Genomic DNA, 25778 nt, shown 5'->3' on the forward strand with positions numbered 1-25778 from the left:
GATTTAAAAGCATTAAAAAATACCATCTACTTTAGTTGATAGTGTTCAATTTTTTTGACATCACTATGGCAAATACTGACATACTGCATATAACTTTTTGGCTAAAATCATTCCTAACATTTTTATCAGACAAGAAAAATAAACCATGATGAGGAGTCTCTTGACTCCAGAAAACAGACTGGAACTGCACAGTACCAAACAGAAGACCAGCAGGAGATGATAATGCTCAGCATTTCACCATATCTGATCACTAAAGAGTATCTTCCACAATTGTTCCATGGGTAATAAATACAGGTTGTTAAAAAAAAAAGCCAAAAAAAACAGGAAAACCCCACTACCACCAACAATCAAACTGTAATTAGTAGCAGTCTGGATTATACCTGTATACAGCTAATAAGAGAGGCAGTTTACTCTCTCTTTGCAAATAAGCCCCCGTCTCCAATTTTCCATAACCTGTTATCTGTTTCCCAGTGGTGTTACCACCCTTTCCCCTGCTTCCTCCACCTTACAGGCAGCACTAGATTTCCAAAGAACTTTGGAATTTGCTGGATGCACATCTGTTTTGAAAGAATGACAGAAGACAGCTGTAGGCTACCTGTGTTTGGAAATTACCTGGACATCTGGATTGTACAAGGATTTATTCTCAATGTAAATTATTTGTAAGGTGGTCAGGAATATCAAGGTTGTGAGTTATATATGTAAAAATACTGTTTTTCATTCTCTACCTATAAGAATTACTATTATTTAAAATGTACAACAAAGATAGCCAGGTCCTCCTCTTTTTAAATTGTTATCATTATGTTTAGATTTTTTTTCACTTTAAGAAATTTTATTTTATTTAGTGATTCTCACTTGGTGGAGACTTTGATCTAAGTGACTGGTCAGAGAAAGTTAATGCACATATTATATGGCAAAAGAAAAAGAACTAGAAGTCTCTCTTGCTTTCCTCCTCCTAGCTGCTACACTGCAGCTAACAATCATTTGTTACCAGCTAATCTTTCTGTGCTGCGCAGGCCAGCGGGAGTCATTGCTCCCTGCTCTCCTAAACTCTGAGTCCTGTGAGGGACCATGCACTCACCTAACATGCACAACCAGCTCATGTCCAACACTGCCTCCAACTATTAAGCCTTGTCAGTGTTTGAGTCTAAATCCAGATGCTAATCTGACTTAATAAACTCTGTTGGCTCTAATCCATGCAGAGCCATACAAATGCATACAAACACTCCCAGTGGATCCTATATTTCCTAGGTTATTTTATTATGTAGGTCATTCCAACTTTCTGTTACTTTGGAAAACGGATACTTCATTTTATCTTAATTTATAATGCTACTGACAAAACTGGTTGAGTATAACTAAGTATATAATTTGATTTTTATAAGACTGCAGAATTAACAACAAAAATGGAGCAAAAAGAAACAAAAGATGTCTGTGTTCAGCCTGTGTGTGTTCCCAAACTTACCTTGCTTCTGTATCACTGCTGTTAAGGGCAGCAGCTTCCAAGAAGAATATTGCGCTGCTCACAGGCTCTACGTACCACAGCTTGTGGACCACTGCCCCAGTCTGCTCTGCTGTCAGTTACGTCTATACTGATAAAGACATCCATCCTGCCACTTTTTGTGAGTGCAGCAGAAAGGCTCAAGTTCACATTGCTCTGCACTGCCCAGGAATTGGCTCAGGTCTGGTTTGGTCCCCCATGGTGCTTGCCTGTCTCTAAAACATTTTCGTTTTCGGTGTGTGTTCAATCTGAAGTAGCTGAAATAAGATGTGGCCTATGCTATCACCTGACAGATTGCCATTTATTTAATGTAACACAAAGCAATAGGACATGCCGTGACTGTGGGTGGATTGCCTGAAGGTACAATGCTTGCTGGGAGTGTGTCCTACAAGACAGTATATTGTAGATGGTTTGAGACTAAGTAAGCTGTCCATCCATACTATTTAATTACAGAAGTCTCTGGAGCAAATATTCCCAGAACTGCACCTAAATTCCATCTTGGAGGCAACCAGCTGGTTTACTCTAAAAGAGATCCCAGGAGTGAATTAATACATATATAGGGTGGACGATCACAGGACTTTGCAGCAAAGCAGAGAGCCAACTATTTGATACCTTAGACTTACTGATCACAGCTGAGGCACTACAGGTATTTCTTTCTTTTAGCACATGTGAAGTGTCCACACACATGAAAACTGGCAAGCACAATTCAGACCTATCAAGGGACCGAAGGGTAAATACCAAGAATAAAACTCTCTTCAGTGTTCCAAGTCTCTTAATGGCTCACGAAAACTGGGTCAAAGTAATGCATAAAACATGTAATTCTGTTCTGAGGAAGATTTCCTCAGGACAGATGAAACAGCCATACAGCTGTATCCTGTGCAAATTCTAGCAAGAAGGGTTGCATCAAGTTGAGCAGGGCTCTACCAAGCGACGCTGTGGAGCTTCCAGACAACTTTGCCAGGGAAAACCTGTCATAACTCAGGGAGGCTCACAGTGGTAAGCTGCACAGGGATTTGTACAGAAACCCAGGACTGAGAGGATTTAAAGGAATGTTAGCTGTCCTTCCCCTGGGAATGTGAGTTCTCTGTTGAGCCCTTTAATCTCATTATAGAACAACAATTATTTTTACATAAAAGCAAAAAGCAGATTTGCAAAACAGAGAAGCATTTTCCAGAGGTAATAAAGCAGTATTTCTTCAGTTTAATGTAAAAGAAAGCTGTTCCAATCCTTAAAAAAATAAGAGAAATGTCTTACAGAGGTAAATCCTACTCTGGCATGTTCATCACATGGTTGTGAATGACAGTGAAGAACAAAAAGTAAAGAACATAGTAAGAGTCTCAGAAAGCAGTGTTAAAAGGAGAAGCAGCCAACCACAGATGTCCACAGGTGGCTCTACTACTCACACCTATTGCCAAACCCAACCGTTTTAAGTGTAAAAAAAATCCCTAAGAAATACACAACATAAACCATTACACAAGACATGTCTCTTCAAAAATAATGTTCTACCAGCAGCAGTAATCTCTTCCATTGTTTACTATTGCTCTCCTGGAAACCACAAGATTCATACTCATAACCATATCTCAGTAATCATTCTGTCAAAAAGCACTGGAAGGCCTCTGTTGAGACTGTCTTCTTGTATGTCATAAAGTACCATCCACATCCCTGACATACTATGGTTGTTATATTATTATTACTACAATTACTACCATCACCACCATTATTACCATTCATAGAGTTAATACATTAGTGCACTATGTCACTGCACAACCACAGCGTGACCTTTTGTACTGCCTAAGTGACACGAAAAGGATGAATGTTCAAGGAGGAGAGGCCTGTAAGAGAAAGTTTTCAAATCTGTTCCTCCAATTCCCCGAGGCAGTACTGAAATCATCACCATGAATGCCAGCAAAAGTTAATACTCCCCCAGGCAGAAATGACTTGTGCTGAGAGACCCCAGAACTTTAGTTCACACATCTGTAACATTTCTGTTGATTTTCATTATACAGAAGACGTCTATAACAACGTTTTGGAGAAGATCTGGAGAAAGAGTTAAACTCTGTATTTGTGTCATTTTGGAACAGCATTCCAATCTGTTTCTGTAAGAGACATACACTGAAGCATGTTGCTCAGGGACTTGCTACAAAGCCATGCTCAGATACATGGTATTTCAGCTTAAATGTCCTATGTTGTTCTACAATGAGGTTTAGATGTCTTGTCAAAAGGCTAATGACATTTCTGGCATTGTTTTTATCAGATTTCATTAGTTTGGCACAAAATGCACATTTGATGATAATTAACAGTAACTTTTTTCCTTTTTAAATCAAAGCATTGATTTTGTCCTTACCTAGACTGACTCTTGCTTGAAGACATTACAGGAGAGGAGACTGGTCTTGCTGGCGAAGATGTTGTAGCTCCTAAATTAGGAGATCCAGATACCGTCAGAGAGTGAGCTCTTCTTGATGGCAGGTTGTTAGATGGAGAAGCATTAATAATAATATTTTGATCTATGGAGAAAACAGAAGTTTGCAGCACAATTACAATAAAAATGCTTTTGTCCAAGAGACCTATATCACAATTCATTAACACATAGTAAAACACTAAAGGGATTCTAGATTTGTCCCAAGACAGTCAAAAAGATACATTCTGAACAACACTTATATGCCCATTTCATCTGAATGGAAAGGAAGTGCTACTGAAACTAAACAAAAGAACAATCATGAACAACTACAGAAATTAATTTAAAAGTTTCTAGCATTTGGAGTTTCAACTGCAAAAGTAGTTTTATGTCATAAATGTATTTTTAACACCATAAAAAATGTCTATATAAAAAGACTTTGAGCAAAACCCCGAGGGACTTTTAAGTACTTAAGTGATATATCTACCTGGTTCTTCTTGTTCATCAATATCTTGAGGATCCGAGCCACTTCTATTACGATATTCCTTACAGTTTTTTGCTTTCCGTGTTGCCATTTCATCATCAGTGGCCTCTCCACTTTCACCCTAGAAATAATGGGCACCATAATAAACATCCCGAAAACACTACTATCCTGTAAGGCTGATACCTGCACTGTCAGTGAAGCCATCTGAGTAGAAAAGAGACAACTTAAACAGGATCCATAGTGAAGTGTGGGACCATTAGGTGTTACCTCAGTTTGATATCACACAGAAGACAACAATGACTGCGCCTCTCTAAAGTGGTGCAGCTGGTTTTACACTATTCCACTGGTGCACAGGAGCCCTAAAGAGGATGGATCTTGTTATTTGAGGATCTCCCCTACCTGCCCACTAGAACATGTGGATAGTGTAGAGCTGCTACTCCCTGCATTTTCCTCTCTCCTGGCTACCGCTGAAAGTGGTTGAGTCCAGGAAAAGAGGAGACTGCCAGACAAAGTCCAGTGTTCCTGTCAGCCACATAAGACAAAACTGCATGCTAACCTGAGGCAGAATAACTCTGGTGATGTTTTTGGGAACATGAAAACAAAAAGGAGTAAAGAAGCTGACACCAGCCTCCAAACATCACTTTGCATGATAATATTTTTATTATTACAAATATGTTACCTTTATACTGAGGTAGCACCTAAAGGTCTCAGCAAGATTCTGTCCCCTTCTGCTAGCCCCAGAGCCCACATGTCCTGAGAATGCTTCAGGCATGAGAAAAGAAACCCAAACTAATGGAAAACAATAAGCCCAAAACCTGAAACAGCAATAAACAGTTTTTAAATTATCTAACTTCTTTTCACTGGTTCAGAATACAGTTAGCTACACAGTAACTGTAGGAAGGAAACAAATCAGCCACATAAGCAACAAAATACATGAATAACATAATGTTCTACCCTCATGAGTACTTTCTTCTTTTTCTTAGCTGCAGTTATTCCCAGAGTGTTGTTTCTCTGTACACTAGGTTTCTCGGTGCTTTTGGTGAGAGTTCCCGTGCTTGTGTTTCTTGCACTCCATCGTCTGCCTCCAAACAGTTCAACAGCCTGAGCCAAGGTTGGGCCTTCAAACCTTGCATCCTCCTACAAAAATTCTCAGCATTAACAAAACAAGGAGAATAAGAGCAGACACATTTTCTTAAGCAATAATACAGACATCTCTAAGGAACCAATGAAAGACAAAACATCAACAGGAGGCAATTTTTAATTACTGCATGAATACCAAAGGGTTATTTTGTTTGCTATTTTGGATTTTTTTTTTGGCCCTAACTCTCATCACTCAGTATTTCAGCACCCTTTCCAAGTACAGTCATTGCTTTTTCTTTAATAAAATACATATTCCAAAACTCCAAACATATGAAGAGCTTCATAATAAAAAAAGATTTAACTTCAGCGTATTGAAAACACACAAGGTTTGACAGAACATTATGTGGAAAGTCAGAACTTACTGACTTAAGCCACGTTACGAAGTTGGAGATTTGGTGCTCATCTTTAATCTTAGCTTATTTATAATAGAAACTAATTGCATTACGTGAAGTTGTTGACATGTCTGAACTTCTTTTATACAAAATCACAGCATCTTTTACCTGGTAAAGGCTGACATACTGTTTCCGTAGCCACTGTAGTCTTTGATCAGGGAATCTCCTCATTTTTCTTACAGCTTTAGTCAATTCCAGCAATCCATCATACAGCATTCTGGCAGTGTATTTTGGAGCAACAAAGTGCAGCAACTTATTATCAGTAGTCTGAAGTCCATAAAGTAGTGTTATACCATTTTCTTCAAGGGACAAATTACAAAGTTTATTTTGAACACACACAGTGTGCATATCAATGCCAGGGTGTCCCATATATACAGCCTTGGCTGAAAACAAGTCCAAAAAACCTTCCACCAGTCCAGTATTACCAAGAAACTGGTATTTACCAAGCTCAGCAGTATTACCCAGCACACTCAGTTTTGTCTTAGCATTTGCAGGGCAAACCGTTGTGGGTTTTGTCCAAGTCAAAGTACTATTGTCAGGCTGAAGCTGAAGAAAGCAACGTGCTGAGAGATGTGTCTCCTGGTCATAATGAACGACTGTTGCCCCTTGTTGCATGAACTGATGGACATCAGCCCTGATAGATAACACGTACCAGGGAATGAGTTCTATCCCATGGCAGAAAGCCTTTTGTTGCTCTTCTGTTGAATTTGTGTCCCACTCCTTCAACTGCTCAAATATATCACTTTCAGAATCTGAAAGATCTCCAATTATAAATCTGTATGTGAAAAAAGGTGAGAGATTTATATTTAGTTATATATGTGCCGATTTATATTATGACTGATGAATATTTTTTCTGCTGTAGTTTAAATAAAAAGAATACTATTGTCACTATATAATTTGGATTTACAGGAACATCTGTAGTTTTTACAGTATTACAATTTATGTTATTGCAATTTTGAATTAATTAATACATGCTGCTACAATTAATTATAACTCCTGTAACAACATAATTATATTTTCTTAGAACTTTCCAAACATTACATTAACAATAAAAAACTTCAGTTTGGATCTTAAAGCCAAGTGATTCCAGTTTCTAAATCCACAGCATAAGATTGGTTCAGTTGAAATACCAAGTACCATATGTGTACCATATGCTAGCAGGATCTAGTGGATTGAAGACAGGACTTCTAATCTCTGTTCTATTATTGATTTAATGTGCAGACCTTTCACATTATATAATTTTCTGCTTAACACTTGTAAAAGAGTGGTTAAAATGCATGCCTTCCTCATAAGAATGCAGCAAGAATTTTATCGGATACTTTCCATTAGAAAATTTAATTTTACTTAAGCAAAATATTAACATGAAACTTGGATGCAGCAACTAAAATTTTTGAAATATTTTACCATAATTAGAAACAGTAGATATAGAGCAACAATACTGAACTAATAAATGAGGTAGTTTAAATAAAATTTCTTCCATACAGAAGCTTCTAACACGTATGAATGAACAAATGTTCAATATTTTGACACTGCTTTAATGAACATAAAAAAGAGCAAATTGTTCCATGTACAGCAGAACTAGCGAAGCACATTTTCCTAAGGATATCTGGCCAATAAAATGCAAAACAGCTTCCACTTCATATTCTTCAAGGCATCTTGTCCTAATACCCTCAGTGCTTCCCCTTCATATCGCCACAGTACTCAGCTCCTGCCCATGTCCTACCAGCTGAGCAAAAGACGATTCATGTTGTGACTTGTTCCAAGTCACATATACTATCTCCCTAAGCTAAACAGCATAGATAACCATTAGCTCTTCCTCAAACTCTTCTCTCCCCAGGGCACTAATTAATTTGAATTTTTGCCTTACTCCATACATCAATTCTAATGATTCCTTTATGAATTTATTGATGAGTGAGACCTCTATCTCTCTGCCAAATTTACCTAAAAGTGGCCAACAGGCTGAGGATTTATTGCCTGTGATGCCAGGACTGACAAACAAAGGCAGAATAACTCTATCAGCCTTAACTGTAGCTCTATTTCCTTAAGAAATCTTCCTAAAAATAAAGGTAATGCATTATAATTGAGCTGGTATAAACTGTCTTACCAGAGTTTTACCAGACACACCTACATTAAAATATTTACCTGTATTACAGAAGATTAAGATTTTTCAAATTAAACAAACAACTAAAGCAGCTCTTTCTCCCCATGCCCTCAAAACAATCAAATAAGTTTCTGCAAAAATGCTAGAAAATGTATTCTGAGACTAGATGTGCATGGCTGGAGGAGTCTAGTATAGGGGAGACAGAAATGGCAGAGCTTCATTTATGCCTTATTTCACATTTGATAGCACTGGCATGCTGCAGATTAAAATGTACAAGAAGCAGGTAAGCCAAGCACACACTCGTAATCATATACAGAAACATAACCTCTGACGTGAGCTGCCAAAAGCAACACAGCTATCAGTTATTGAGAACACACTTACAGAACTTGGTTTGAATCAGAAGCTTTCTTTACATGTGCTGCACTGAGATGCAAGGAAAGGAAAACAAAGGATAAAAGAAACATTAAAACAGATTGCACTTTTAGAGGGGACAATTGCATGAGATATGAAAAGGAAAAACCCTGAGGTTTTCCCCTATTATTTTAAAAGGTATTTACTGCAATTAGGAAAGCTTAAAAGTGAAGATGTGATCAGGCTAATAAAGCAATGTGTCAAAGTTTAGAGTATCTTAACAGGTTATTTGATTAACAATTTATAAAAACTGTATTTCAAACTTGAAAATTTTTGTCTTTCCCTACCTACCTTTATTTATTTGAGAACTGTCAAGACAGAGTTCTAATAAAGATTAAAGTTTGATATTTATGGCATGTACAGAAATTCAGGGTGATTAGACAAGTCACTGATTACAGTTTATTTGCTAACACAATTGGGAAAGTAATTATACCCACTACACGCTGACTTTATTAGATGCCTTTCATTTTCTTCAAATCAAACTAACCTACCAGCTTTGGTGGGTGCATGTTCCACAATACTAATCCAAATCAACAAAAGGCAGACTAATCAAAAAACTTCCTTGCAATTTTAAAGTAATGAGAAACATGTTATACAGTGTATTTTTCTGCCTTTATGGCCACAATACTACAATTATCAGGTAATACATAATTATTATATAATTTGGATTTTTAATGCTGCATGCAAATATGACTTAGATCTCACAAGAAAGACCTAGGTTTCTTCCTTCGAACTCTTTAGTTGTTCATAGCATTAAAAATAAACCAAACATTGCAGCCTCCATACAACAGGGACAACAGAATATGGCCCCTCTGCCTCTGCAGCAATTTGCTCCTGCGCCTCACCCAGCTCTCTGAATGTCCAGGAAAAAGATGCCAGGTGAATAAGAAATTTCCAGTCTATGAGGTATTTGAGCTAAATTTATTCAGAAGTATTTTTCTGCAAGTCATTATACTGTTAAAATCAGTCCTTACTGTACCAGAACTACAGATACTAATAACTGAGTAGTTAGTAGCCTGAATCAGGAAACATAACTTTAATTACCTATCTGCAGTTTGGTTCATTTAAATTTTAAACTTTAATTTCAGTGTCATATTAGCTTTTTTTTTTTCCATTTAATTCCTACTTTAATTAGAGTGGAATTTACTAGATTATATTTAAACATAAAGCATTAAATAACTAATTTACCAAGAACTGATTTCATAAATACATAACAAAGAGAACTTCATTTTCTCCATATTGTTCTTTTATATTTAAATTCTACTTTGTTCATCCAAGTGAAATGTTGATTGCAACTGTGAGTTGCAAGCTGATTTTGAAGCATATTAATTAATGAAAATAATTCCTGGAAGAAAGCATTTGAACTGAAGTCAAGAGACAACAGTTAGAGAACAGACAGAGAAGTGGAACTGTCTTTCTTGGCTTAATCCACTGCTCCACTTTCCAGAAGCAACTAAAGCCAGATGTGAATAATTCTATTAGAAACCATTCTTTCAGGAAATAATGATTATTTATTTGAAATGAAATTTAGAAATGCATGGTAATGAAATTGTCCTGGTTTGGCCTAAACCAGGCCGATTTTTCCTTTCAGTGATTTTTGCTTTCAGCTAAGTCTCCTCTAAGTAACTGCATGTTTGCAGACAGTGTCTGCCTCCAAGACTGATAACGCCCGAAGTTTGTAGTTATCGCTGAGGCACCGGTAGGGATGTTGTGCAGTAAGGCTCTTGCTGTACTTATTCTTAGAGAAACCAAGGTCACTGATGAATTCCTCACTGCTTACAAGTGAAGAGCCAAAGGGGGGTTGCAGCTGCAGTGGGGAGCAGACAGGGCAGGTGACCCAAAATTGACCAACGAGGGTATTCCATCCCATACACGTCATTCTCAGTATAAAGGGGGGGGATCACGAGGGTCGCGCCCTTTTCTGCTATGGCCGGTGTCCAAGGAGGACTCCGTCTGTTTTCCTGCTGCCCCCGATCCCGATCCGTGCATCCCTGAATACAGCTCTCGACCGCTGCTAGGCCCAGCCTGGGCCTTCCCGGAGCCTGCCCTGCAGTGCCGGTGGTGACGTGGCTGACTTCAGGGGAGCTCAATCTTGGTTTTGTATATATATTTGTATATATTTGATTATTTCTATTATTATTATTATATTTTTTTTTTTCATTATTATAGTTTATTAAAACTGTTTTAACTTTCCAACCCGGAAGCCTCTCTCCCTTTTCCCTTTCCCTTTCCCTTTGGGGGGAGGAGGGGGGGATAACAGAGGGCATCTGCCACAGGTTTAATAACTGGCCCAGCTTTAAACCGTGACAGATTTATTGGCGCCCAACGTGGGGCTCGAAAGAAGCTCCGACAGGTTGCTCTGATAAGTCGAATCCCAGCTCCAGTGGGAGGAGACCCGGAGAGCTCAGCTGAGAGAGTATCGGAGTTCTTCCTTTGAGATTTACGAGGGGTTAGAAATTAAAACAGATAGCGAAGATGGTAATGTCATTTTTGATCGCTGTGCTATCTCGTCTCTTTATTAAGCCTTTTACAGAGTTAAGTGTAATAATACCTTACTTGCCGTTGTTTGTTAGTGTTTATGTGCAGTTTATCATTGCTGGGTACTGGTCAACATGCATTGTTTTGTTATGGCGTTTCGTACGGATTTATGTCGTGATAAACTGGGTTGTTACTGCTCTGACCTCGGTAGCAGAGATTTTATCTGCGCACTCTGGGAGTCCTTTAGCTGATTCTGTTAATGATTATACTTCCAATTTTACTTTGGGAAATAGTACCTTCTCCTTTTCTGCCAAGGTGATTCCACTAGATTTTGCGAAATTAGGATGGTGCTGTCTAGGTGGCATGGTTTTATTTTCGTTTGTCCTGAATGTGTTTCTGGTGTGGTATGTGATTAGATGTCAGTGCAGCAACAGCGGTAGGTATCATGCTGCCCCTGTAACCAGGAGAAAACACAGAAAGAAATCAGCTAGTAAAGTGAAGGATGATGACTCAGAGCCTTCTAAGGCAGAGCCAGCACAGGACCCAGGTGAGGGCCCTTCTCAGGCAGAGTCAGGGCCTGACACAGAGGGGGGTTTCCTTGATCGTCTTTTTAAAGCAGACCCATTACACAAGAAGGACAAGAAAGGTCCTTCTAAAGCAGAACAATCACAGGAGGACTCGGACTCGGAAGTAGAAATAACCTACCACTCCTTATCCCTGAAAGAACTGCGAAATATAAGAAAAGATTTTAGTCGTTATGACGGTGAGCCAATTATTACCTGGTTGCTCCGATGCTGGGATAATGGGGCAGATAGCATAGAATTGGATGGTAGAGAAGCCAGACAGCTGGGATCCCTGTCCAGAGATGGTGGTATTGATAAGATGCTTCCAAGAAGGTCGAACACTATCAGCCTCTGGAGGCGACTCTTGTCAGCTGTAAAGAGCAGGTATCCCTATAAAGATGATGTTATGAGCCACCTAAGCAAATGGACCACTATAGAAAAAGGTATTAACTACCTTAGAGAACTGGCTGTGCAAGAGATCATTTATAAACACCCTCAGGACATTGTAGATCCTGTAAATCCTGATGAAGTGGAATGCAACCGATCCATGTTCCGGAAGGTTGTGAAGAATGCTCCACCAACACATACCCATACATTGTCAATATTAGTCTGGGGAGAAGATCCTATGGCACGACCTAACGTGGGCGAAATGGCTAACTATATGCGACAGTATGAAGATAGTATTTCTTCCCCACTGCAGGCCCGTGTCTCGGCTGTGGAAAAACTGACTAAGGAAAACAAGGACTCATTTAAACAACTGTCAGACAAACTGTCCAGGATCGAGAATAAACTTGACTCTCTACCTACACAGGCCCGTGTTGCAGCCTTTAGGAGGAAACGCCCTCCTACTGGACCAGCTCAAAGGAAACGGGACACGTCACGAGGTATCCTGTGGTTTACCCTGCGTGATTATGGGGAGGACATGAACAGATGGCATGGACAACCTACCAGTACCCTACAGGCGCGAGTACGTGAGTTGCAAGCTAACAGAAATACCAGTGAGAATTTTCCTAGGAGGATGGCTGCTCCAGTTACCAATGAGCAGGACCCCAGTCAGGGTAGATGGGCCTCAAATCCTTTTTTTCCAAGCGTGAATAGGGGAAATGAAGGTCCAGTCCCCGTGAGCTGCACGAATCCAGTCTTTAATTAGAGGGGCCCTGCCTCCAGCCAGGAGGAGGAGAGGGACAACCGAGTTTATTGGACTGTGTGGATTCGATGGCCTGGCACATTAGAACCACAAAAGTATCGAGCCCTGGTAGACACTGGTGCACAGTGCACCCTCATGCCATCGAATCATAAAGGGACAGAATCTGTCAGTATCTCGGGAATAACAGGGGGATCTCAAGAGTTATCTGTATTGGAGGCCGAAGTGAGCTTAACTGAAAATGAATGGAAAAAGCACCCCATTGTGACTGGTCCAGATGCTCCGTGCATCCTTGGCATAGACTACCTTAAGAAAGGGTATTTTAAGGACCCAAAAGGATATAGATGGGCCTTTGGTGTAGCAGCTGTAGAGACTGAGGACATTAAACAGCTGTCTACCTTGCCTGGCCTCTCAGAGGATCCTTCTGTTGTGGGGTTGCTGAAGGTTGAAGAACAACAGGTGCCAATTGCTACTGCCACGGTGCACCGACGACAATATCGCACCAATCGAGACTCCCTGATCCCCATTCATAAACTGATTAGACAATTAGAAAATCAAGGAGTGATTAGCAAGACTCGCTCACCCTTTAATAGTCCTATATGGCCAGTGCAAAAGTCTAATGGAGAATGGAGATTAACTGTGGACTATCGTGGCCTAAATGAAGTTACACCACCTCTGAGTGCTGCTGTGCCAGACATGCTAGAACTTCAATACGAAGTGGAGTCAAAGGTAGCCAAGTGGTACGCCACTATAGACATTGCTAATGCATTTTTCTCTATTCCCTTGGCACTAAAGTGCAGGCCACAGTTTGCTTTTACCTGGAGAGGTATCCAGTACACCTGGAATCGACTGCCCCAGGGGTGGAAACACAGTCCTACTATTTGCCATGGACTGATCCAGACTGCACTAGAAAAGGGTGGAGCTCCAGAACATTTGCAATATATTGATGACATCATTGTGTGGGGTGATACAGCAGCAGAAGTTTTTGACAAAGGGGAGAAAATCATCCAAATTCTCCTGCAAGCTGGTTTTGCCATAAAAAGAGGCAAGGTCAAGGGGCCTGCCCGGGAGATCCAGTTTTTAGGGATTAAATGGCAAGATGGGCGTCGCCAGATCCCGATAGAGGTGATCAACAAAATAACAGCTATGTCCCCACCAACTAACAAAAAGGAAACACAAGCCTTCTTAGGCGTTGTGGGTTTCTGGAGAATGCATATTCCAGATTACAGCCAGATTGTACGCCCTCTTTATCAAGTGACCAGGAAGAAGAATGATTTTCAGTGGGGTCCTGAACAACAACAGGCTTTTGAACAGATTAAACAAGAAATTGTGCATGCAGTAGCCCTTGGGCCAGTCCGTATGGGACAAGATGTTAAAAATGTGCTCTACACCGCAGCTGGGGACAATGGTCCTACCTGGAGCCTCTGGCAGAAAGTGCCAGGGGAGACTCGAGGTCGACCCCTAGGATTTTGGAGTCGAGGATACAAGGGCTCTGAGGCCAATTACACCCCAACTGAAAAAGAGATACTGGCAGCATATGAAGGAGTTAGAGCTGCCTCAGAGGTAATTGGTACTGAAGCACAGCTTCTCCTGGCACCCCGATTACCAGTACTAGGCTGGATGTTCAAGGGTAAGGTTCCTACTACTCATCATGCAACTGATGCTACATGGAGTAAATGGATTGCATTAATTACACAGAGGGCTCGAATAGGAAACCCTAATCGCCCAGGAATCTTAGAAGTGATTATGGACTGGCCAGAAGGCAAAGACTTCGGAATGCCACCAGAAAAGGAGGTGACACGTGCTGAAGAAGCCCCACCATATAATGAACTACCAGAGGATGAGAAGCAGTATGCCCTGTTCACCGATGGATCCTGCCGTCTTGTAGGAAAGCATCGGAAGTGGAAAGCTGCTGTATGGAGTCCCATACGACGAATCACAGAAGCCACAGAAGGACAAGGTGAATCAAGTCAATTCGCAGAGGTAAAAGCCATCCAGCTGGCTTTAGACATTGCTGAACGAGAAAAGTGGCCAAGGCTGTATCTTTATACTGACTCATGGATGGTGGCAAATGCCTTGTGGGGGTGGTTAAAACAGTGGAAGCAAAGCAACTGGCAGCGTAAAGGTAAACCTATTTGGGCTGTTGAACTGTGGCAAGATATTGCTGCTCGGCTAGAGAAACTAGTCGTGAAGGTACGTCATGTAGATGCTCACGTACCTAAAAGTCGGGCAACTGAGGAACATCAAAACAACCAACAAGCAGATCAGGCTGCTAAAGTGTTCCAAATAAATTTGGACTGGGAACATAAAGGTGAACTATTTTTAGCTCGGTGGGCTCATGACACTTCAGGTCCTCAAGGGAGAGACGCAACATACAGATGGGCTCGTGACCGAGGGGTGGACTTAACTATGGACTCTATTGCACAGGTTATCCATGATTGTGAAACATGCGCCGCAATTAAGCAAGCCAAACGGTTAAAACCTTTGTGGTATGGGGGACGGTGGTTGAAATATAAATATGGGGAGGCCTGGCAAATTGACTACATCACACTCCCTCAAACCCGCCAGGGTAAACGTTATGTGCTTACCATGGTGGAGGCGACCACCGGATGGCTGGAAACATACTCTGTGCCCCATGCCACTGCCCGGAACACTATTCTGGGCCTCGAAAAGCAAATTTTGTGGCGACATGGCACACCAGAGAGAATTGAGTCGGACAATGGTACTCATTTCAAAAACAGTCTCATAGATAACTGGGCCAAAGAGCATGGCATCGAATGGGTATATCACATCCCCTATCATGCACCAGCATCTGGGAAAGTTGAACGATATAATGGGCTGTTAAAAACTACCCTGAAAGCAATGGGGGGTGGAACCTTTAAAAACTGGGATAAGCATTTGGCACAAGCTACCTGGCTAGTCAACACCAGAGGATCTATCAACCGAGCTGGCCCTGCTCAGTCAGACCTTTTACATACAGTAGAAGGGGATAAAGTCCCTGTGGTGCATGAAAGGAATCTGTTGGGAAAAACTGTCTGGGTTCTTCCTGCTACGGGCAAAGGTAAACCCATTCATGGGATTGCTTTTGCTCAAGGACCTGGATGTACTTGGTGGGTGATGCTGCAGGATGGTGGAGTCCGATGTGTCCCTGAAGGTGATCTGATCTTGGGTGAGAATACTTAATTCTGAACTGCATGATGTTAATTGCTGCATAATACTAACAGTGTTCATAAGTGTCTTTCAGGTTGAAGCAGTGGTGATGAGACCGGAGCTAGCTGCAAGTGGCGTCCAGTAACCTCCTCGAGACTGACATCTTTAACCTGCAACCCGTGGGCACGAACTGTGACAAAGCTCATACCATCTTTCCTACCCTGTGAGACTCCTAGCCAGATGGAAACCCACAATCCTGAACTAAATGAACTTGATGAACTTTTTTCTTCTGTATAGAGATGAATCATAAACTAATGTTATCTGTATATATTTTAAAATGAAAAGTTAGTGGTGATCTGAGTATGACGTGAATGGTATGGAATAAGGGGTGGAATGTCCTGGTTTGGCCTAAACCAGGCCGATTTTTCCTTTCAGTGATTTTTGCTTTCAGCTAAGTCTCCTCTAAGTAACTGCATGTTTGCAGACAGTGTCTGCCTCCAAGACTGATAACGCCCGAAGTTTGTAGTTATCGCTGAGGCACCGGTAGGGATGTTGTGCAGTAAGGCTCTTGCTGTACTTATTCTTAGAGAAACCAAGGTCACTGATGAATTCCTCACTGCTTACAAGTGAAGAGCCGAAGGGGGGTTGCAGCTGCAGTGGGGAGCAGACAGGGCAGGTGACCCAAAATTGACCAACGAGGGTATTCCATTCCACACACGTCATTCTCAGTATAAAGGGGGGGGATCACGAGGGTCGCGCCCTTTTCTGCTATGGCCGGTGTCCAAGGAGGACTCCGTCTGTTTTCCTGCTGCCCCCGATCCCGATCCGTGCATCCCTGAATACAGCTCTCAACCGCTGCTAGGCCCAGCCTGGGCCTTCCCGGAGCCTGCCCTGCAGTGCCGGTGGTGACGTGGCTGACTTCAGGGGAGCTCAATCTTGGTTTTGTATATATATTTGTATATATTTGATTATTTCTATTATTATTATTATATTTTTTTTTTCATTATTATAGTTTATTAAAACTGTTTTAACTTTCCAACCCGGAAGCCTCTCTCCCTTTTCCCTTTCCCTTTCCCTTTGGGGGGAGAGGGGGGGGATAACAGAGGGCATCTGCCACAGGTTTAATAACTGGCCCAGCTTTAAACCGTGACAGAAATAAATGCATTTAGAACAGGAAGATGGTAGTTCCTTCTCAGGCAGTCACTTATTAGATTTTATGTGTAAGTAGCTAAAATATGTTGGATTCTTCTGAACATATGGATATTTCTGATACACATTATCAGTAAAATACCTCAAGCAGTGACCTAAGCATGCTCTTTTATGCAAGCCATCACGTAATTGTACAGCACTTCACCTCTGAACAGTACAGTTCTGTTACTTACGTTGAAGTTACTCTAACACAGTTACTTAGTTTAAAGCTGACCTACATATGTCTATATGGGTGCAACTTCACTGCAAAGCAACATTTGAGAAGATCAAGTGATGTCTTAAACTTTGCATTTACCATATTTCTTGCTGGTGAATAGTACAGAATATACCACATCTTCAAAGTGAACATCTGAGATTACTGAACACTGGACTTTTACATGGGGCACAATTAAATAAACTTCTATGCAAAATAGCAGGACTACAGCAACCTGAAAATTCAAAATGTGTACTGACTTACAAATGTTTTCTGGACATAATTTCAAATCCTCAAACGAACGTGTCCTTAAAAGAAGAGGTCTTTTGAAGGATAATAAATAACCTTTATTTTGAAGGGGGGCAGAACGCTACCCGAGCATGCAGAATATAACGTTCTGAGCTCTGATAACAGATATGTCCTGGTGCTATTCCTGTCACCGCAGATCAAAATTGTAATCGTAACTGTGGATTTTTAAAGCTCTATGTGTAACATGAAAAGGATTTACCCTTATCGTGAGAGGAAGTAATTACATCATGAGGGAAAATATAACTATATAGAGAGTTTCCAAGCATTTGAGTATCAGATACTTAGCATAACTCCAGGGGAGAAAAGTTCTGAATTGGAAGAGGATAAATACAAGGGAAGACGTTAAAGTCACCCTTATTTCTAAAAGCGAGCATTGGTAAAAGAAAATTAAAGATTAAAAACATGAAATATACAGGTGACAATAGAAAATAAAATGAGACCTACTGGTACCGGGTTTTGTCCTTCAAAGAGTTTTTTCTTGAATCGCTTCCTTCACTAAAATTATCTTCACCCTCTTCAGATTCCAAACTGCGATTGCAGCTCCGAATAGTTTGAAAGATATTGTTTGCTGTTGATTCTTTTTCTGGATTATTTAAACCATCTTGGCCTACTCGTTGCAAGAAATTATCTTGTCCACTGTAATCTGAAACAAACTAGAGACGCCTAAAAGATCAGTACAGTCATATTTAGAATATTGTGTCATCTACTTCTCACTGGAGGAATTTTTACAAGAATTAAGAATATTTAGCATGTATTTCCTATTTGCTTTTGTACCTACTTGCAATCCTAAACAGATCAAATCACTGCATAAATCAAGTAACATAAGTTACAATAACTCCTGCAAACTTTTTAAAAGCCTTAGTCTTAATCTTTTCATGTAACAGGGGCATTTTTTCTTTTAAAACCAAAATGATAAAACTAAAAGGAATTGCTTGTTTTCATAGAGGAAAAGCTTGATCCACTGAGCTTCTGAATTCCATTTTTAAGGAACTGAAAACCTTTCAGTTCCCAATGAGTTAAGTGGAAGGTCAGAGCATTTAACAGAGAACAGTTACATCTTTAAGGATTTACATACATACTTTACCCAAAGTATAAACATGATCCTTTGGTATTAACATTAATTTCTCAATACTCCAATACTGAACTAGGCATAAACAACCAAATCTAAATTACTACATTAACTATGGGAATTAAATTGAGGTCCATGTAACTGAACAGTCTGGTAACAGTCTGGTTCAGAAAACTTTAATTAGATGATGTCTTTGTAGAAAATAATAAATAATAAATAATATAAAATAAAGTACTGGATGGCTATGAACATAACTTCTTAGAAAATCAACTTCATTTACCTCTAATGTTTCATCCTGGGAGTTATATCGTGGACAGAGTCTGATAAGGCTTGATGCTCCATCCAAAACTTCACAAAGCTCTTTTAAAAATACACCACAGAAAGGAACAACTTTACAGCCTGGAATATTCAGTGCCCGGTTGACCGCTTTCCTGTATTCAGATGATGACTCATGTTGTGCCATAGCATCTTTCAGACTCCGCATGGTTTCAATATCAGACTGGTCCATAAATTGCCACATTTTTAAAACTTTTCTTGACCTATTGCAAAAAAAGATGACAACATTTATTAAAAAAATTAAAAACCATTTACATTCAAGTTCAACACACAGCATATATGTATTAGAGGAAATCATCATCATTACTCAGAAATGAATGAATGAAATCAAGGTTATTATTTTTCCGAAAATTCTGGTTGGTGGACCATTTTCCCCCCTTTGAATTAGTAAAGAACAAAACCAAAAAGGAGAAACAAGCAGTCTGATCTACTGGAGTAACATTTGACATTTTAATAAAAGCCCAGCTGCATAAGATGTACACAAGTGGCTTTCTAACATCTTCATTGTGTCATTGCTTTCAATTTATAAGGGCCTAGGAAGAAATAAGAAAAGATTAAGGAAACGGCATAAAGATAAACCAGACAGTTTATTACCAATTCCTTTAGTTGTGTTATGAACAATCCATAAAGGCAGCAAAAGTTTTTTTTTTAAAAAATAAATTTACTTAAAATAATTTACATTGAGTTTTTTCCCCCCCCATTTCACTCACAAATTATTTATTTTAATGGAAATAAATAAATCAGGACCATGTTCCAGCTCTCAGGCATCAATACAGTGCTGTAGATTAAAAGAATCTTTTATTTCAAACAGAAGTAGCTCCTGATGCCCCTGGAGAACTGCGAGTACCGCTGGGAGGTCTCTCACCTTCTGAGCTGTATGTCTATGCAATGGTATGTATGGCCTTTCTACCCACCCCTGGCCCAAAAGGCCCAAAAGACATACCAAAAGGTCTGCAGAAATGCTAAAAGTAGAACATCCTTAATCCCACTTTCTGTCCCTGTCCCAGACACACTGCTAATGAGCACTAGCCTTCCTCTCCTCTCTTTCCCTTGAGCTGTGCAGATGCATTAGAGATAAAACTAAGCCCTTAATTTGCTTTGCATTTTTCCTCACAACTTACATGGCTTGGAGACCGTGGATGCATTCAGCTCAAAGAGACTCCCCATGTCTATGAGTGCTTCAAATGTGTTTTATATATCAAAAATGTAAACAAATAGCTCAATGAGAATCCTTACCAAACCACAGAGTGACAATACAAACACTTTAAAGCTTTCTTATACAAACACAATATACAAGGAGGGTCAGAGCTAAGAGATGGGAAATCTGATCTTAACTCTTCCCTGCTCAGTCCAGTTTGCTGCCCTCTGAACTGCCCGTGCAAAGGCACTGCTTTGCTGCTAACCCAGCCCCATATGAACCCACCATTCTGTAGGAAAACTAGCAACAAGCTGTCTTTAACCGCAGACTCTGTCTTTCTTCTGGAGACACTGCAGGTCTGGCTACATAAGACCATGACAGCATGAGATCCGAACATCAGTCAGCGTAAGTAAATTGGAGAGGTTAAAAAAAGAGGTTTAGCCGTTTGTTTGGTTTTGTTGGTGTTTTTTGACGTTTTGGGTTGGGTTGGTATTTTTATTTTTTTTTTTTACAATTTAAGACTGACCCTTTTAGAATGTTACCACAATTATGTTTCACTTGTCTTCCGGAAACTCCAACCCCAAGTTACCTTAGTTCTAGCTGATTACAGATAATCCACAACTGCTTTCCCATATTCTTTTCACATTTTAAAAATTTCTGTTTTTTTAAAAAAAAAAAGTATGTTTTCTAATGTAACATATTTAGCATGTACCAGGAAAACCGATGGTGTCTCCAGAGCATTTTGAAAAAAAAAATGGCTTTTAGCATGCTTCATTTTTCCAAAAGGGATTACTAGAAAGTCACAGGGTGAGATGATGTGATTTAGCCACAGATTTCTGTTTATTCCATTGTTCTCCAGAGACATCTGCTTAACAGAAGCTGCAGTGTAATCTATCACTGAAAAGCCATTTAAAAAAAGATTTGCCAGTACCTTAGCCCTGCCAGAAATTCCATTACAGCATTGTAGTTGCCCATATTCCAGCAGCATTTTGCCACATGTACTAAATATGAGAAGACTTCTCGTTTCTCCTCCATAGAACCTGCAGTCAGGATCAGCCAGGTAACCCACGAGCTCACCTTGTAAAATAAAACGGACAGTACAGTCAGCCAGAGCAATGTCACTTGGAGCATTCATGCATACTGGATGGATAATGTGGGGTTTTTTTGTTTCCTTCGGTCAGGACGGTATCAGTCAAAATTCTACTCATACACTCACGGCCAAATCACATGCATTGCAAACACATCTTACACACAGACTTACTCATGTTACAACAGTTAAATCATTAACTACTGTGGAAATACTTAAATTAACAAAAAACTACTGTATCTTAATGTAACATATTCTGAATACACATTCAGGCCACAGAAGAAAATGAACACTTAAGCTAGTGCTGATTTCTAGAGCTGCTAGAGAGATCTGCAGTGTAAATTCTCATTAACATAGCTTGCAAACCTCAGCCTCGCACTGAATAACGCTTGTTCTTACAACATGGGCAGTGAAAGTTGATAAACTGGAATTTTTATTTTTGCTTAATTTCACAAAACTGGTAGTTGTATTTAATGTACAAACTTGCTAATTCCTATATGCACTGAACATTTAAAATAATTCACATTATCCATTGGCAGCATCACAAATGAAGTAAACAAAAAAAACTCCAGCTTCCTAAGTGTGACCTTACTACCATACTACCTCTGTTAGGGTATTAATTAATGCCAGAATCAGAAATTAACTTAGTATATGATTCTGTTTGTATTTAAACAAATAAAAATCAAACCTTCATTTTACCAGTGTGCAGATTTTCTTTACAGTTTATGTTCCCACAACATCCATAAAAAGTAGCTATATTTCACATGGAAACCTAATTTAAACCAACTGTTCCTTTTTACAACATGATTCCCTGGGGGCTTGATTTTTGTCATTGTGTAAACACTTAGGAAGCAATAAACATGATTTGTTTACTGACACTGAGTTCCATTCTTTGGACCTGAAGGATTCAAGTGTTTACAGACAATACCAGTGTGAGGAGAGGCTTAGAAAAATGAGAAAATGTTAGTTCACCCCTCAGGGGGCATAGACTTTTATTTAAAAAACCAAGGATGAGAAATAAAATGTAAATGCAGCAGTACTAACAGGAAAAAAATCCACTAAAAATATACAGGGCTTCCACTTATGTAAGTCTATACAGACACAGTGTTCTGAGCCTCTCAGTCCTGAGGGAGAAGTCAAAGAATATTAAAAATTCAAGTTACTATGTAATCTTTCTGATGCCCAGCTCAATCAAGAACAACAAATGAGAAATGTGCAGATGAGAAGACAAGCCATAGCTCCAATATAAGCAATGTATATGTGCGTACAAAAAAAAAAAAATATCACATTTTTAAGACTGAAGAAATGAGGTTATAAAATCATTCTGTCTTTCATATGGTGAGGACATAGTCAGGACTGTGCACCATGGGGATAGGGATGCTCTAATGGGATGTGAGGATCAGGGGACAATGGACCCATTAAGAAACACTGTTCCGCCTGCTCTAGCCCTCATCGAACAGCTTGGGTATGGAAGGCAAGAGCTGGAAGAAACTCGCTTCAAGTCTAGTGACAATCGAAAGGAAAGAGGTTAACTACTGTTTCAGGAAATACTGTATGTTTTTATAACTAACATGCAAGAACAGAAAAGAGTAGGAGCAGATAAGAGGTATAGATCTTTCAACAAAGTTAGAACAAGTACCAGAGCCCAATGTCGTGTGTGTAAACACCCTCAAGAAGCTTTCCCAAACACAGCCTTAATGCACTGTCACTGTAGGGGCCAAAACACAAAAATAAATAAATAAAAACTATTCATATTGGCTGCCCTATACAAGATATAGCTAATCACTGCACCAGCTCTGAATGAGAATTTGAATTTAGCTGAAATTTTATTTGAAGTGCTCAGTTGGTTACTCCTAAAATGTTAAAACTGAATCAACAAAGAAGTGCATACCTGAAGAGCATGAAGGTATGGAAAAATACAAAAAACCCGGAGCACTGCGTGACACGGGGGTCAAATGCAGGCAAAAGCAGAATAAAAGGTAATAAATTAAATGCACAAAAATATCAGAAATTGTGAAACAAAACAGTTAAATCTGTGATTCAAGGTGGGCATAGATTTGTTTGTGTATGATGGCATAAAATTACATATTGTTTTTGGATGTTATTCCCATTTTCCAGAAATGGCTCTGTTAGGGAATGCAAATGCTAAACATGCAATCTCACAAAAAAAATTAATATTTGTTTGGTATGAAATACCAAGTGTGGTAATGACAGTTTGATTAATATGTGTTTAAACATGTTAAAGAATAATATAATTTTAAACAGATCTGTTTTAATCTACGGAGTAAAGATGTAATGGTCAGGAGAAAACAGTATCAAAATTGATAAAGAATGTCTAAAAAGGCAATTGAATTCAGACTCCCCACTAAGAAGCAACCTTGAAACTAGGACAGTCACTTGTTGAAATTTTATTTAATAGAGAGTTTAGGACTGCTATAAACAGTTATGATGAACTCTTACAAACACTCTGTAAAAGTAAACAAAAAATGATAAAGGTCAGCATGAACAAGGTTTTGCAGTCTCGAGATGGCATATGTATATGTAAGAGCAAAATAAGGGTGCAAAAGGCAGTAGTCTCCCATGAAGTTTATGCTCACTCCTCTTACAGGAAAAGAACAGACTTACAGGAAGAGTAGAAAACATTTAAAAAATCTTTCACTAAACAAGAAGGAAAAATAAATTGTCTGAATCTCTAAATTTTAAAACCGAATGGGCAAAGGCAGATATAATGGACTGGGCAGAATCAGGGGACAGAACTGAGCATCTAAAGATACAACCTACTCCTGAAAAATAATGAACATGACTGCTTTAGAAACTTCAATATTTTCACATTTCCTGGAGATCAGGAAAAGTGTAAGGAGCAGGCTGCACCCCCAGTCAGATGCACATAATGGAAAATTTCCTTCATATCATTTTATGAGTTGATGAACTTAGGAATGAAACAGAATTGTTCCTCTACATATGCTGTAGACTGTTACAACTTATGGTTCTTTTATGTCATATCTAGCAGTAGCCAGGAGTATAAATTGACCTTTCTGGTGGTTCTGAACAGCATTAGGTCTCCGTAAAGTTTTTCTATGAATTATTCAGACTGTTGGTTGATTAATCTGAATGCATCATACAGCCCCCAGAAAAAGGGATTATGGGCTTCTCTAAAAGCATAATAGCCTGGTACTCCAAAACTGATTTCTTGGAAGGTTTCATTTTGGAGGTTATTGCCAAGTGCTGTGCCTAACATCTGCAAAACTTTTCTACTCCCAGCTTTTTTAGTGAAGACAGCTGGAAAGAAAGGATAATTTAGTCAGGTAACAGAGCTGAGGGGGCTCTGTTTCCCCAAAATTAAAGGTGGTCCTGGAACTGAGCTGGGAAACAAACACAGAATTAATAAGCAGAACTATCAGTTATCCACTTAAAATGTCATAGAGGGTTTTTCTCACAGAAGTTTTGAAGGTAGGAGATCTGGTTGAATCAGCAGGCTTTAAAGGAGCAGAAAATCAAAGCTGAAATTCTGCTGACTGAGGTCACTTCCCAGCTCTGAACTCCCTGAAGATTTTATTCTGCCCAGGCAGATTGAAATGACAGATCCAAGAACTTTATCATAAAGAACAATATGCTAAATAAACGCATATGGAAATAGCTTGGGTATGGCATTAATTTGAATGATTGTTCATAATGGCCATAGCTAAAATGAACAACACACAAACACTAAAATGCAGGCAAGTTTGAAAGGACTGCGATCTTCTTGACAACTTAGAGGAAACTTAAGTTTATTAATTAAAACATACACTCATTAAACAATACTCAGTAAATATACTCACAAATTTTGTGATTTATTGATAAATATATGAATAGTGCAGAGTACATTCTCAAAGGAATGCCTCCACAGGAATCACCGACATTCTCAAACAACTGTATAGCTGCCACTGGATCCCCAAAATACCTAATAATGCATATACTATATTTTTGCTGCCTGGGATGCATTAAGCTTCCTCTGCACAGATGGTGTGCAAGAAATAACAAACTTTTCAAGATCTTCATTCAAATGAAAGTTCAGAATTGGGATTCCTCAGATGTTGTCTGTGTACATCTGAGCTAGATACATCTCACACAAAAGCAGAGAACAACTCTGCATACGTATGTATTTCTTCGTGACTGTGGAAATCACGTGGAAGTTGAACTGAAAACCCTGGGTTTTGCACTTTGACAAGCAAGTAGCACAGACAGTATTCTGGAGTGGCACAGTTTCTCTGTCACTAAAACCAGGTGTGATCTCTACCTCCAAGAGGGGGTTTCCAGCAGGGTGAACAGAGCAAATGGAGGCTCCATCCTGGCCAGTTCATTCCTGGATGGCTTCCAGAGCTACCTCCCCAGCTGCATCACACCTGAGGAGCACCTAACGCAAGGATGAAGTACCATCCTTAGGCTGGACGTCAGCTGCCTAGTTATCAGGCTGCCACTACATCAGCGTGAGGGCTTTGCAGCTCTGGCACTGCCTGAACCAGCTAGCTCTGGGACCAGAGGCAGCACACCCCAGCCAAAAGAGTGCACAGTAGTAGCCTTGCTGAGAAGGTCAAAATACACTGCAAGTTTTCATCAGCATGAGCCGTAACGCTTTTTGGACCAAGTTTTTGTCTTAGGTATCACTTTAATGTCAAATTGCAATCTACATATTGACATATTAATC

At 39.6% G+C, this 25778-nt stretch overlaps 1 protein-coding gene across 7 annotated transcripts in view; it reads right to left on the reverse strand.

Moving 5' to 3' along the window:
- The window catches only part of PLCE1 (phospholipase C epsilon 1), a 174606-nt gene that overhangs the window by 32347 nt on the left and 116481 nt on the right, over positions 1-25778 (reverse strand). For 5 of the 7 annotated variants that reach the window (XM_068397332.1, XM_068397335.1, XM_068397331.1 and 2 more), the window contains 8 exons: positions 20939-21084; positions 18814-19072; positions 17909-18117; positions 8389-8430; positions 6015-6681; positions 5329-5511; positions 4378-4495; positions 3840-3999 (listed from right to left, as the gene is read on the reverse strand). In XM_068397332.1, the coding sequence (XP_068253433.1) occupies positions 3840-3999; positions 4378-4495; positions 5329-5511; positions 6015-6681; positions 8389-8430; positions 17909-18117; positions 18814-19072; positions 20939-21084 (1784 nt within the window). The remainder of the gene's footprint in view (positions 1-3839; positions 4000-4377; positions 4496-5328; positions 5512-6014; positions 6682-8388; positions 8431-17908; positions 18118-18813; positions 19073-20938; positions 21085-25778) is intronic. The other 2 variants (XM_068397336.1, XM_068397333.1) reach the window with 1 other exon arrangement.

The sequence above is a fragment of the Nyctibius grandis genome, chromosome 4 (genome assembly GCF_013368605.1).
Source record: "Nyctibius grandis isolate bNycGra1 chromosome 4, bNycGra1.pri, whole genome shotgun sequence".
Lineage (NCBI taxonomy): Eukaryota > Metazoa > Chordata > Aves > Nyctibiiformes > Nyctibiidae > Nyctibius > Nyctibius grandis.